This window comes from Poecile atricapillus, chromosome W (genome assembly GCF_030490865.1).
Source record: "Poecile atricapillus isolate bPoeAtr1 chromosome W, bPoeAtr1.hap1, whole genome shotgun sequence".
NCBI classification, from domain to species: Eukaryota; Metazoa; Chordata; class Aves; order Passeriformes; family Paridae; genus Poecile; species Poecile atricapillus.
This window is the reverse complement of record NC_081288.1, coordinates 58,287,470-58,301,385: the sequence shown is the minus strand read 5'-3', so window position 1 is coordinate 58,301,385 and position 13,916 is coordinate 58,287,470. Positions and strand designations below refer to the sequence as shown.

The 13,916-nt window shown below is 38.2% G+C and overlaps 1 protein-coding gene across 1 annotated transcript; it reads left to right on the top strand.

Moving 5' to 3' along the window:
- Positions 1-22: 22 nt before the first annotated feature.
- Positions 23-12,292, top strand: LOC131592222 (cysteine-rich with EGF-like domain protein 2-A). The gene is made up of 10 exons (XM_058863604.1): positions 23-335; positions 1,267-1,349; positions 1,794-1,904; positions 4,126-4,217; positions 5,121-5,297; positions 6,542-6,640; positions 8,219-8,296; positions 9,067-9,162; positions 10,005-10,145; positions 11,721-12,292. The coding sequence occupies exons 1-10, from the start codon at positions 162-164 to the stop codon at positions 11,777-11,779; spliced, it is 1,110 nt and encodes a 369-aa protein (XP_058719587.1). The 5' UTR covers positions 23-161; the 3' UTR covers positions 11,780-12,292.
- Positions 12,293-13,916: the final 1,624 nt, after the last annotated feature.

Here is a 13,916-nt window from a genome sequence, read left to right as displayed (position 1 = left end):
GCTGGTGCGCGCGTGGGGCTGACGCGGAAATCTGAATGGAGCTCGCGGGCCGCCGCCGGCGGGGCCGGGCTGGGCCGGGGCGGGGCGAGCGCGGCCGCCGGTGCTGAGGGGGCTCGGCTGGGGCGGCCCCGCTCCGCGTCCAGGGGTCCCGCGCCCTCGTCATGGGGCCCGGCCCCTCTCCTCGCCCGGGCCCCGCGCCACGACCGTCTCGCGTGGCCTTGGCAGTGCTGCTCTGTTCCGCCCTGTTGCTGCTGCCGCCGCCTGTCCGCGGCGCCGGTGAGCGGCGGCGCCTGGCGTGCTCCACCTGCCGGGGCATCGTCGACAGGTTCAACCAGGTGGGTCGCGGGGTGTGGGCGGACGGCCCCGCGGTGGAGCAGAGCTTCGCGGGGTCTCCCGGCGGGGCCGAGCAGCGGCGTAGGCGGCTCCGCGCCCGCGGCGCCGAGGGGCGGCGGCCGGGCCTGTGGTGGGGCAGCAGCGGGTCCCGCTCCGGCAGCGGTCGCAGTGCTGAGGCGGGTGGGGCTACATCTCTGCCGCCAAAGGTGCTGTGGTGCTTCTTGTACAAAAAGGCTGGCTCCATTGGAGCGTGTCCGGCTCCATAGGAAGTGCTGGTGAAAGCTTCGTACCCAAACATTCACTGTCTGTGGCTACTTGCAGCAGCCGTACGTGTGGCACAGTAAATTCTGGGCCGGCAGCGGGGGCTGCTGCGCCTGGTGAGCGGTGCTTTGTACTCTCCGTACGCATTTCGGCTGCTGCGTGCTCGCCAGGTCACTTGAGCTGCGGCGTTTTCTGCGAGGTGTCGTGTGGTACCATTGGCTACGATTGGGATCAGCTGTGCTGATCGCCCTGTTGTAAGCTTGTGTGCTTAACTTACAACGTGGTGCCGACCGGGCTGTTATCAAAACTGAATGAAGTAGAGGTTCTGCTCATATGGTAATAAATAAATTTCCTAAGAACTTGGGGGAGAAGGGTGTAAAGTTTCATACATACATGGTTTTGTTTGGGTTTTTTTTTTTTTTGTAAATCGGCTGTAACGTGGCCTTGTTTACGCACTAGGGAAATTTAATCATGTTATCCTGTAACATACACTTTCTCATTTTTCATGTTGTCATTAGCTGTTGCTTTCATTCAGGAATTTGATCAGCAGCTTGAGAGCTCTTCTGTAGTTTATGCATGGTGCTTTTCACAATTTCATGTAAGCATTTGTGATTACCCTTAATTTTTGTTAGAAACAAACCCTGTGTAATTTCTGGTACTTTTTATTTGTAGGGTTTAGCAGATACAGCTAAAAAAAACTTCGGTGGTGGAAACACTGCTTGGGAAGAGAAGACGCTGTCAAAGTATGAGTCCAGGTATGCTGTCTCAGCACTTCTTATTCAGCTGCATTTTGTGTTTGCTCTGTGTATCAGTGTTTGCTTGGAGCTTAATGTATTGAACTTGGCAGCTAAGGTTTCTCTTGTCTGAACCTTAAATTCTTAATGATTATAATGTTACATTACATTGTAATCTAAAGATTATAGTAAAGACTCAAACACCTTATTATTGCCTTTATTAGTCTTATTTCTGAAAACAACAGGGGTTAATTCTGTTATTAGTCATAGTAGTAATCACTGAAGTAATTATTAGTAATTATTAGTTTATTAGTTCTTTACTCTGATATTTGGTATGTATTTAAACTAATCCAGGGCACCCCATAAACTGGTGAAATATTCTCACTGAAGTCTGACTGCTCTGCCAGGTCTTGAGTTGTATTGAACGTTTAAATTAAATTTACAGTTTTCCTTCTCTGCTTATAGTGAAATTCGTCTTGTAGAGATCATAGAGAATCTGTGTGACAGTAGTAACTTCGAATGTAACAACATGGTTGAGGAACATGAAGAGCTTATAGAGAAATGGTGGTTCAAGTTGTAAGTATCATTTTCTTGGTGGAGATCTTTGTGTGAGTAAATTATCTAGAAGGATGAACTAATAATGTTAAACCTTGTGCCTGTACAATAGCAGTATGAGTAATTCTTTATTGTCTTTCAAGAGCTGCCATTGGGTACAGCTAGTTTCAGGCTAACTTTTAGTATCATGTGCTGCTGTACTATGTTCTTTTTGATTTTCAATTCCAGCAGTGTTGTGCCAAAGGATCTACACTTGTTTCTTACACACTGTCTACTTAGTTACCAGCAGGCTGTCAAGGCAAACTAACATTGAAAAATTTTGAAGTTTAGTCCCTTATTCTTTTCCTTTGACACAAAACTGCAAGAGGCTTTTTGGTTCTTGTGGGTTTTTTGTTTACTTGCTTTTTTTCCTGAAACTACATTTTGTTCTCCTGGCAATCAAAAGAATAGTTGGTGCTATTCAGTGTAGAAGTTGGATCTCTTGAAGATGGTAGAGTAGTTTTTAGTAGTAGTTAGACTTTTCTACCTGCATTTTAAGTCAGACTGGGAATTGTGTTATACCTAAGTATTTTGTATACCAGTCTTGAATATAATTAGTGCACAGATGGCAGTGTAACATTTAAATTTCTTAATGTTTGGGTTTTTTAGTTCCAAATCACATTTCTTCTAAGTATTTTTCACTAATTTAGACTGTCAGCATTCCTAATTAGCTCAAATTCAATAGGGTGAACTGCTGTTATAATGTTTCATAGCTGGATAAGGCTTTTTGATCCTCCACTTACTTTTAAATGACTGCTTGCTTTATCCTTTTACCTAACTATACAAGACTGCGTATGTGTCAACACATTGTGAAGGGAATAGAATAGCAGAGCAGAAAATACAGTATTTCAGTTGGAAGGAACTTAAAACGATCACTTAGTCCCACTGCCTGACCATCTCAGGGCTGATCAAAAGTTAAAGCATGTTGTCAAGGTCATTGTCCAAACACCTCTAAAACACTGACAGGCTTGGGTCCTCCACCACCTTCCTGGGAAACCTGTCCCAGTATTTGATCACCCTCTTGGTAAAGAAATGTTTCCAGATGTCCAGTCTAAACCTCTCCTGGTGCAGCTGTGAGCCCTTCTCTTGTGTCCTGTCATTAAGTACAACAGAGATTGGCACCTCCTTCTCCCCTTTCCCTCCTCAGGAAGCTGCAGAGGGCAATGAGGCCACCCCCTCCACCTCCTTCTAGACGAGCACAGAGTCCTTAGGTGCTCCTCCTAGGACATGCCTTCCAGAAAGGTAAACTATGCAACCCAAAGTCTTTATTTTGGCTAAAATTTGCGGAACTGGTCTTAAACTAGAAAATTTGACAAAGTAGACTTCCTAAAATAATCAAAACAATTCATAAAACACATTGGGTTTTGGAAAGTTTCTGTTTTTAGTAGACCTTTTGAGTGCATGCATTTGATAATTTGCTTTCCTTTCTTTAACCTAAAGTATCAAAATGTCATTCAGTTTCTGTGGTAGTTTCCAAAGACAGTTTCTTTGCCCATCAACACCTTAGGTATTTTTTACGTGTTGTTACATAAAGAGTGGTTGATCACTGGAACAGGTTCCCCACAGCACCAAGCCTGTCAGAGTTCAGGAATCATCTGGAGGACACTCTAGCTCACATAGTTTAGTGTAGGAACTCCTGCAAGGAGCAGGGAGCTTGTATGCTGGTGCTCAAGCAGCACATAACTAACTTCTTAACTTTAAATATGTCTTCTAAAACAAAAAGGGAGAAATTTTAACCCTATTGTCAAGTTGCCAGTAATTTGAACAAATGTTGGCATCTCTTCTGGGCTGTCTTCTGTATACTTGATATAAAGGTACAGCAATTATCTATGAGAGAAAGACATAAATAAGACTGTCTAAACTATATATAAGCCCTCCCTAAAAGTAAGGTGTTTAAAAAAAGGGGTGTGTGCATGTATGAAGATGAATTGATTTTATTTGTTGCTCTTATTTCACTTTCTTCTTAAATATGATCTATAAAATTTGAACAGAGCTTATTAATAGTATTATATTTTAAAAGGTGCGTTTTCAAGTTGGAGGACTACTTCTAGAAATTGATTCCTGAAATTATCGGAAGAAATAGGTTTCTAATCTGTCATGTGCAATAGGTTTCTCTCCTCTGTTGTGCTGTGTCAGTTGTGTGAGTTGGCTTTTAAAGAATATTTGTTCTTTTTGTTTGTAAATTAATGTCTTTCATATGCAGAAAGAAGAAGTATCCAGATTTGTTTAAGTGGTTTTGCATTGAAACAATAGAAGTTTGCTGCCCTGCTGGAACTTATGGACCTGATTGCCTTGGTAATTTTTCTTCTGAAAAATTCAGTGGCAGACACAGTTTTTTAACCTGTTTGTTTCAGTCTTTACTGTCATGGACAAATATATGATGTATGATATTTTGCATGAGACACAGGCTGCTGTGTAGTATGTACTTGCTGGGGGCCTCAAAACCGACTGGCTACCTTGTGAATATCCTGCCTGAATAAAAGTCTTCTGGGCATGTAGTAATGTACTAAGCTGTCAAAGGTACTGAGAAACAATCAATGTGATGCTCATATCCACACCTGACCCATCCTCAAAGGCTCTCTGTAACACGAAGTCTGTTGTTTAGGTGGTCTTGCAGAATCTCTCTGGACAACAATAATTGACCAAAAGTGATGAGACATATTTTTGCCTCTGAAGCTGGTAAAATTTATAAATCTCTAAAACTGTACCTTGTTAAGAGATCAATTTTGGCCACTTAATATATTGGTAAAAATTAAGTCTCTATTCTCTATATTGATCTAAATGATAGCCGGTAGACTTTTACAAATGTGATATGAGCTGTCTCAGAGATAAAAAAAAAAATAAAAATACCAATTTTATTCAGGAAGCTAGGAAAATAAATAAAATTTTGATCCATGGTCTTTACCCAAAATCAAATTGATAACTGAACTTTCTGGGAGATTCGTTTGCGTTTCCATTGTACTTGAATATATTATTGAGCATTGCCTTATTGCAAAACTTTTGATTACTCTCAAGGGTGAAAAAGACTCTTGGAAATTATATCCTTCTAAAGAAGGAATAGAAGAATTTAGTGTGACATTTTTAAATTTTTTTTTTTTCTTTTCTGTGAAGAGGGATGGACTTCGGATGCTTGTGCCTGAAGGTCAGAAGTTATTTCCTTAAACATCTGATTTAAAAATATTTTTGATCCCTTTTTAGCTTGTCGTGGTGGATCAGAAAGACCTTGCCATGGGAATGGCCACTGTGATGGTGATGGTACCCGAGGTGGAGATGGCTCATGTAGCTGTAAAAAGGAGTACACAGGACAATTTTGTTTGGACTGTTCTAGTGGTTACTTCAGTTCCTTGAGAAATGAAACGCACTCTGTTTGTACAGGTAACCAAGTCTTAACACATGCTTCTATCTTTGTGTTAGTTCTTCAGTTTTTGCAAGTAAAAATAAAAGCAGTTGTAACTAACAAATGTAGAAACAAAACATAGTTTGGTCACTCAGCTTTAAGCATAAAAGACAGTTGGCTGGAATTCTAAGGTTTTGCGAAGTCATCCTTCCACACTGCCCTTGATTTTTAAATTGTTTTTTTCTGCTTTAAGAAGCTGAATTCATAAAAATCTTTGCTTCTCTGCTTCCAAAGTACTGTTAAGATCTTGAGCTGAAATTACTGCATACTGGACTGCTTTAAAACCTAGTTTTTCCTCATGTCTCAGATAATCATAAATGGAATCAATGGGCATGGAAACAGTTGATCTGTACTGCAAATGACTTAGATTCCAGTTAGATACGCCTAAATTTAATTTTGAAACAAAGTCAGGTTGTAGGAATAAAATTTTGCATTGGTCAGATTTTCAGTTGTTCTTAGACTCTTGGTTAAATTCTGCAACAGTTACATCCTGACCCTGGGATCTAATAAGCTTGTTTTTAAATAGTCTATATTGTTTGGGTTTTTTATTTTAATCTCGTTGTGTAGTATTTCTTCTATATGATTTGTCTTAGATTACAATATATAGCATACTTAGATTACAATATGTAACATACAAATGTTACATAGGTTCTGTTATATGTGTATGTTATATATATATATACATGTGTACAATATGGATACACAGCTGGATTTTTAGTATATTTCCTTCTGAAGTTCTTTAGAGTTAAATCACTTTACACGTTGCTCTCATAGCTAGTTGCAAACTAGCTATGAGGTAGTTTAACGATTCATTAGGAAAAAAAATGCAGAGTTTTATGTTTAAACTCATGTCCCAGCCTTGAGAGGCTGAGCTAAATTTGCCTTCCTGATCTCCCCTTTCCAAATATTTTAGAAATTGGACCTGCCACTTCCAGTCACTAGAATTTCATGGCAGTGTTCTCAGTGGTGCAAATAACTGTAATTGCTAGATTTGGTTTCCAGGGATATTTTGGGATTTCGCAGTTGTTTTGCTCAGATAGCTGGATGTTTCTGTATTAAATCTTGAACTTAGAGAGGTGCCATCTTGTGAATGGGACTTTGAAGCTACTAAAAAATGATGTCTTCCAATGAAGGCTAGGTAAAGTTTTCTCTGAGAGTTTGTGTGCCAGAACTCGTCTTGGGATCTCTCAACAAAACTCAGGTTGTAATTTTCTCCTACCAGCCTGCCATGCTGCCTGTAAGACTTGTACTGGTTCAAGTAACAAGGACTGCCAAGACTGTAAAGAAGGCTGGATTAAAAATGAAGATGGAGCTTGTGTGGGTGAGTAATGCTTGGCAGACTTCAAACAGGTTTTGTAGTAACAATGGCTAGTAAGATTAGACAACATCACTTCCAAGTTTTATTGTATTCTGTGGAAATGATCTGTCAGTTTAGATTTCTACAATTTTATTAGTCTCTCTTTTCCCAATTTGTTTCATGTTGCAGGAAAACAGTATTTTCTTACCACTGATTGCCTGGTGATGATGGTTATCATACTGTTCACTGTATGTCTTTTTAGTTTAGTGGAATACATAGAACAGCAAGTGGGGTGCTTATTTTTAGACGTGAGTTTTTTTGGTGTTTATTTGAATGCTAAACAATGTCCTGCTCTTGACTTCAGCCATTTTGTCAATTAGTAGAAAATTCATAAACTTAACTACTTTGTACTAATTACACATTTACCTTCACATAACTTTGTTGTAAATGCTCAACCCTGGTAGAGTTCAACAAGTCACTAAAAGCCATGAGGTGCTAACCTTTCCTGTTGTTAGACAGAAACACTAGGAGACATCAAGCTCAGTGCTTCCATTAATCTCTTACCTGTTTTTATCTTAGCATTTAACTTGGTTTATGAGGCGATGTGAAACACTTCAGGAAAAATGTGAACACTAAAAATACTCCCAGTGCAGGAAAGCACTAGGGGAGAGTAACACATTCTGTTTAAGTGGTTGAATTTGACCATTTAAAGACCTCTAACATAATGCCCGGAAACAGTGTCTTAGAAATTACATGAACACTGCTTCCTTTTCAAAGTGCCAGTGAGAACTGGGCTTGAATTACAGATCTTGCAATACCTGCTTGGGCCACTACTGAGCACTCCCAGGGCACTTTTAAGATGCTTTGGTACTGTCTTCTGTGCAGCTGGGTTTTTTCCAAATAATTATTGCCACTACTGAACTATAAATCAGTTGAGTAATCAATAGGAATGGTGGGCGCAGCAGCAAGATGAGAGTGACAGCAATGACAGGAAGAAAGGGACTGAAATAGTATTTCTTTGTTTGAATTTTTTAATGAAATACTGTTGCACCCTTTCTTCAAAATCATAAGACTTGCATGTTTTACCTCTGCAGTAGAATTGGTTTTCAGCTTGACTGCTGCTAATCTTAACCTGATTTGTTCCAATTTGCTTTGTGTAGAATACTAAGAGGTGCGTGTATGTGCATTAGTATAAATTTTTTAGTTATATGAAGAATTCTATAACTTGGTAATGTAGGAGTACAGAAGAAAATTGTGTTCTAAAACAATTGTCTGTCTGCTTGTTTGTTAAAATGTTTGCATAAATGCATGACTTGAAAATTACAAAGATCACAGGTTTACTGGAAGTTTATTTAATTTGAGCTCTTGAATTTCTGATATATCTCTAATTGTCATCACAAAGCATATGAGAATCGATTTTGATTTTCTAATACAGGTTTAAAATGAACAAAACTGTGTTACCATGGTAGTTCTATGTCCACTATGTTGCATACCTGACCCCAAACACATTGCAACAACTATTCTCAATGCAGTCAGTTTATAGCATCTGTCTGTTTAATCTTGACTACTATTTTAAGTAACTTGTCACTTTTTATGTTTCAGATTTAGATGAATGTGCTTCTTCTCCTTGCAAAGATCACCAGTATTGTTTGAACACAGATGGATCTTTCTCTTGCAAAGGTTTCTTTTCAATTTGCTGTTGTATTTTACTGTCTAGAATCCTAAACTAATGCTAGAGGTAATGCTTATAAAATGCATGATATGTATTTGGTACAGTGTGGTCTGATCCTCACTGGGCACAGGGATGATGAGGCTTTAGACCTATTGTACAAGCAAAACAAGAGATTTCTGGTTATTTCTACTTGGCTTTTGTAAGACACCCCCCCCACCTTGAGTACTGCCGCCAACATAAGGAAGGCATGGACCTGCCTGAGTGCCAGAGGACAGCTGTGAAAATCTTGATCAAGAGGGTCACCTCCCCTATAAGGACAGGCTGAGAGAGCTGAGGTTGTCCAGTCTGGATGAAAGAAGGCTCCAGAGCATTTCAATACCTAAAGAGGCCTACAACAAAGGTGGAGAAGGACTTTTTACAAGGACATGTAGTAGACGAGACAAGGAGGAGTGGCTTCAAGCTGAAATAGAGTAGGCTTTGATTATATATTAGGAAGGAAATCTTTACTATGAGAGAGTTGAGGCACTGGACCTGAGAAGTTATGAATGCTCTGTCCCTGGATGTGTTCAAAGACTGGTTTAATGGAACTCCAAGCTACCTGGTCTAGTGAAAAGTGTCCAACCCCCTAAGGGGGGTTGGAACTAGATGATCTTTAAGGTCAACTTCCAGCCAAGCCAGTCTGTGATTCCTTATGTGGGTAAGCTGTCTGACTTTGAGGGTGGTATTTTAAACCCCAGATAAACAAATTTTTTTTACACATAAAATATTTTATCTTTAGCATGTGATGCCAGCTGTGTAGATTGCACAGGAGAAGGTTCTGAAAAATGTAAGACCTGCTCATCTGGATACGTAAAGGAAGATGAGAAGTGTACAGGTTGGTGGATTTAGCAGTACCTAGTAGAACGCTGGTTAACTCACTCTTGATTAGCTATGCACTCTAGCCATGCTGAGGAGCTCAGAATTACATTCACATTTGTGTGCTTCAGCTTTCATTCCCATCAAGATGGACCTAGTCCTTCTGGTATTAGCTGCAAAGATGTTCTCAATAACTTCCTTTGTATTACCCAGCTAATATGCTTGACAAGGCTTAAAGTGAACCACTGGTACAAAGGAGCAAGGTATTTTTATAGTAGGTTCAGGAAACAGCTACATGAGTCTGTTGTCAGTTACTTACTACTTCATCAGATCTGTGTTTCTATTCATTTTGTAACAGAAACACAGGCATTCTGATAATCCATCAGTGTCCAAGTTCAAATGATAGTCATTCTTGGTGAATTGTAACATGAAATTAGACTTCCTTTGTGGGAAAGAGCATAATCTGAAGTAGCTATTAACTGTGCTGATGTAGTATTTACAAGCTCTGTTCCCTTTAGCTATACTTTGATGGCATAAATAGAAAATGACTGTGGGGGAAATGTTCAGTAGTTTAAGACAAATTGCCTAATTGTGACAAACATAACTGTTTAATACATTTCTCCATACAGGGACCTGCAAAACATTAAAAAACAACTGTACTGGATGTTACCTGAATAACTTTGAAACAGTCCAAATCATGAAGAATTAGATTATTTTAACAGAAGTTAAATCTGTTGCAGCAGCATTCTGCTCCTCAATGTTTGTCATATTTGAACAGCATTTTGTTTATATGACTGAGCACAAAAAAGTTTTATAACAAAATAACAGCAGTGGACTCTTTCTTTCCTGTGCTATCTCTAGATATAGATGAATGTAACCTTCCTGAAAAGGTCTGCATGAATGAGAATCAAGACTGTGTTAATACGTCGGGTAGTTACAAGTGTGTATGTTCAGAAGGGTTTGAAGATAAGGATGGAACATGTGTTCAAACTGTAAAATCAGGCAAGTAGCTTTTAAGGGACAATTTAAAACAATTAAAAAAATATGGTGCGTCAAAAACTTTGAGTTTTATTTAAGTCTAAGGGTCTAGTTACTTGTAAACCCTTCTGTATTATTTCTCATCTTTGTACAGCTGTAGTCTGTATCAGTAGTTTGTAGTGTAGGCCACACTCTGACCTGTGTTTTTTTACTTCAAGATAGTTTATGTTCGTAAACATTCTGTTCTTGCATTACTAACACATTCTTGCTTAACTCAAGGTTGTGTTTTTAAGTCACTTAAAGGTTTGGCTTTGTTACATAAAATGAGCTAGCAAATTTCTACTGTCATAAAAATGAGTTTGTCCTCCCCAGTTTTTTCCTTTATCATTAGTTATAGTGACTTAAAGGTTTATCTGATTGCATGCAATCTTCAACTCACTGAAATCTCAGAAAATTACAAATTAAAAAAAGAGTTACAAATTCTCTCTGCTCTATAACAAAACTGAATTTGTTTATTTTGTGATCATGTGAGTGACAGAGGTGGTGTTAAGGTGAAATGGGGAAGACGTCCATCTGTCAGTCACAGGGAACTGTTTAATTTCATTTAAATTATACCTTTTGCCAAAAAATTCAACTATCATTTTTTTCTAGGATATGTTGGCCCATATGGACAGAACTGTATTCATTTAATGTTCCATTACTCCATCTAGGCCTCTTTTACAATTCCATGGAGAAAGATGGGATTATTTTGCAATAATAGCTGTAGGAGAATAGATGAAAGACACCTAATTTCATACCTTTGTTTTCTTTCTACTTCCTAGCTTATTTGGGTGGTTTTTTTGTCCTCCCATTTCTGTCCCCAAGACTGATTTTTCAACTTGTACTATTAAGTTGTAAAGATGAATGTTGTATTGCTGCTCGAGGCCACTCAGTTCATTTCTTTTACTCTCAGTGCTCACTGCTATTAGTCCTTTAGAATCAGTTACGTACTTCTCTGATACAGATACACAGGGTATCAGTTACTACCTTTGTTAATGTGGTTTGACATTTTGAGACTAAAAGGAAAATAAAAGGTTGACAAATTGGCTTAGGTTTTTTTTGCTTAGATTATGATTTTCCCAGTATAATAAAATTGCTCTGCTTTTTAAAAGGTTGTTTTAACATCTGAACTGAGCAGTTTACTATAAAAAACAATTTTGAGTAAGACTTGCCCTGTTTTTTCAAATAATGGAACTACTACTGAGAGGTTGTGTAGAAAGGAGGAAATTCACTGTGAATAGCTGAAAACAAAAGCCTAGAATAGAAGTGCCTGTGCTGTTTTTCTTTTTCTACTTCCACTAATAGAATTATAAAAGTTTATTTGAAAAAATTTTGTTTGCATGTAGTAAAAAAATTAAATGCATGCTTAGATTAGGAGAATAGTGCAAGTAGGTGTTACATATGGCTTAACTGCTTCTCTGTTCTTTGTAAATATGTTAATTTGGGTTTCACTTTAAAAAAATCCTAATTTCAAAAGTCATGGTTATATTTATATAATTAATTATATATGTATATTTGATAGTAGATTTGTATTGTAATTGTGATATTTTTGTTTCACAGGAGAGGAAGTAGAGAGTGAAACAACTGAGCCTTCACATACTGAACATGTTGACTTATGATCCACACTCAGAACCAAAAGACATTCCTACCTAAAGTTTTAAATTATTGGATTAAGTCTGTGCTAGCTGACATACTGTGGAAGTGGTATGAAATACACAGGTTGCCATTAAGACTTTTTTTTAAATGGTGACAACCTGATCTTTAAGCTGCATTTCTTTATTCTTAAATCCCACTTTTTATATAATTCTTCTAAAAGAACACTCTAGATGGGTTAGTATAAAATTTGAATGAACATAACACTGTACCCAGCAACTGTAAACAACTTGCAGGCTTCTCATTCTAGTGCCTACTGAAAACTATTATCTTCTGGAAGAATTCAGTTGCACTTCATAATTCAAGGAAAATTTAGACTGAAGTTTGTTGTTTCTAATCATGAGAAATATTTCTGTAACTGAAATACAGCTTTTGGAAATTGTCAAAGGGAATCTCTCTGTTGGGGGAGGGAAGCACTGTTCCCGTAAATAAAATAGAATGCTTAATATTGCATTCAATAAAAGTTTATTTTGTTGGAATGTGCCTTAAAATTTTTAAGATGTTAATACCTTGATGTGTTGTCATGCCTATTTTTCTTTTAAGTCAGTGAAAAAGCCACGAAAGCAGCCCAAACAACCCTCAGAAAACCAAAACCCCAGAACCTTGTAAACTGTATTTCAGTTCAGCATGGAATACTAGCACTCAGTTGTATTGGAATATACATGAAATAAAAACCCCAACCCAACAACATCCCCTCTCTCACACACACTTTCCTCTAAAGGAAGAGCTATGTCAACTTCACTTTTCAAAAGCAGGTAAACAGGTCTTTCTGACAGATACTTGCATCAACTATGTAAACTAGTTTAGAAAGTGATGGAAAGTAGGTTTGGCTAACACATGCCCGCAATAGCTCATAGTTATTATGTGAGTACTCGCTAGAACTGATGAATACAGGACTTTCACTACAGCCTACTGCCATGTGTAACAGCTTCCTGTCTACTGCAGAGCAAGCATCCTGCAATCAGATCTTCATCTTGTCTCTTGTGCCATTTCACAGGGAGAGCTTATAAGCATATCATAGACTCAACTGCCTCTGTGTTGTTTCTAAGCTTAAAGGCAAGTATAAGAGCTAAAATGGATATATTCTGTAGGACTGTCAGAGCTGTAAATAAAACAAGGACCATCCATGTACAGTCTCTGGAAGTGAGTAAAGTTTAGAGTACATTGTGGTGATGGATACAGGGAGTATAGCAAGGAGGTTATAGAATACAGCTAAGAAGAGCACAGTAAAGTCTTGACTATGAAGAAGTTATAAACAGTACCCTGAGGTAAGGGGACATAAAAAGGCTATGAATAGGAAATAGGAAAATAGTAAAAATCAGGCATCTTCTATATACTTCTGGAGTCATGTGAGGAAGAGTTTCTCCTCTTTATCACCACAGAAAAATAAATTCTTGAAGCTTATGGTTTTTATCACTCTTCCTCACATGACCTGCAAAAGTAATGAGTAGTCTGATACAATCAGACTTTTTCAGTTCTGGATAAAAATATTTTCAGCTTTCCATTACCAGAGTAGAACCATCAGAGTGTTGTTCCCTACAAAACATACAGACATAGTACCTGGGTATTAGGAGTCACTAGTATTCTATTTCCTGAATTCTCCCATTCTCCTACCACCAATTATAGGCGTGTGTTGTTCTGCATTAAATTATTGTGGGGTCCAGAAAGGTGAGTCCAAATATTTAGAGCTTTCACTGAAGGAATGTTGGCCAAGGTATATATGTGATAAATATTTAGTACTGTGCTACTGTCTTATGCCCTCTTCATGCTGAGTTTTTAAAGAATTGTATTCTCCTTTTACTATTTCAGACTGTAATTACTGCCCCATTTTAGAAGTTGAAACTAAAAATTGTTTTGACTGAACTTAATCTTTTTCCCCCCCTCTGCCTTGAATACAGTGGGGATTGGACTCTGAGTTGGTTTGGGTTTTGCCCTTTATAGTCAGAATGGAGTGGGTGCAGGAGCAGGATTTGAACTGATTAGCAGAAACAGGCAATGAAAATCAAGTGCATTTTGTTAACAAAGCCAGTCCAGACTATCAGTGCTTTCTACTGTATATGTTAATATTTTGGTGTTAAAAGAAAGCTATTTCCATTAAATTTT

Coding starts and splice junctions, on each gene's coding strand:
- LOC131592222 (XM_058863604.1), top strand. CDS start 162: ATGGGGCCCGGCCCCTCTCCTCGCCCGGGCCCCGCGCCACGACCGTCT. Junction 1,905..4,125: donor GAGAAATGGTGGTTCAAGTT/GTAAGTATCATT, acceptor TTTCATATGCAG/AAAGAAGAAGTATCCAGATT. Junction 5,298..6,541: donor AACGCACTCTGTTTGTACAG/GTAACCAAGTCT, acceptor TTCTCCTACCAG/CCTGCCATGCTGCCTGTAAG.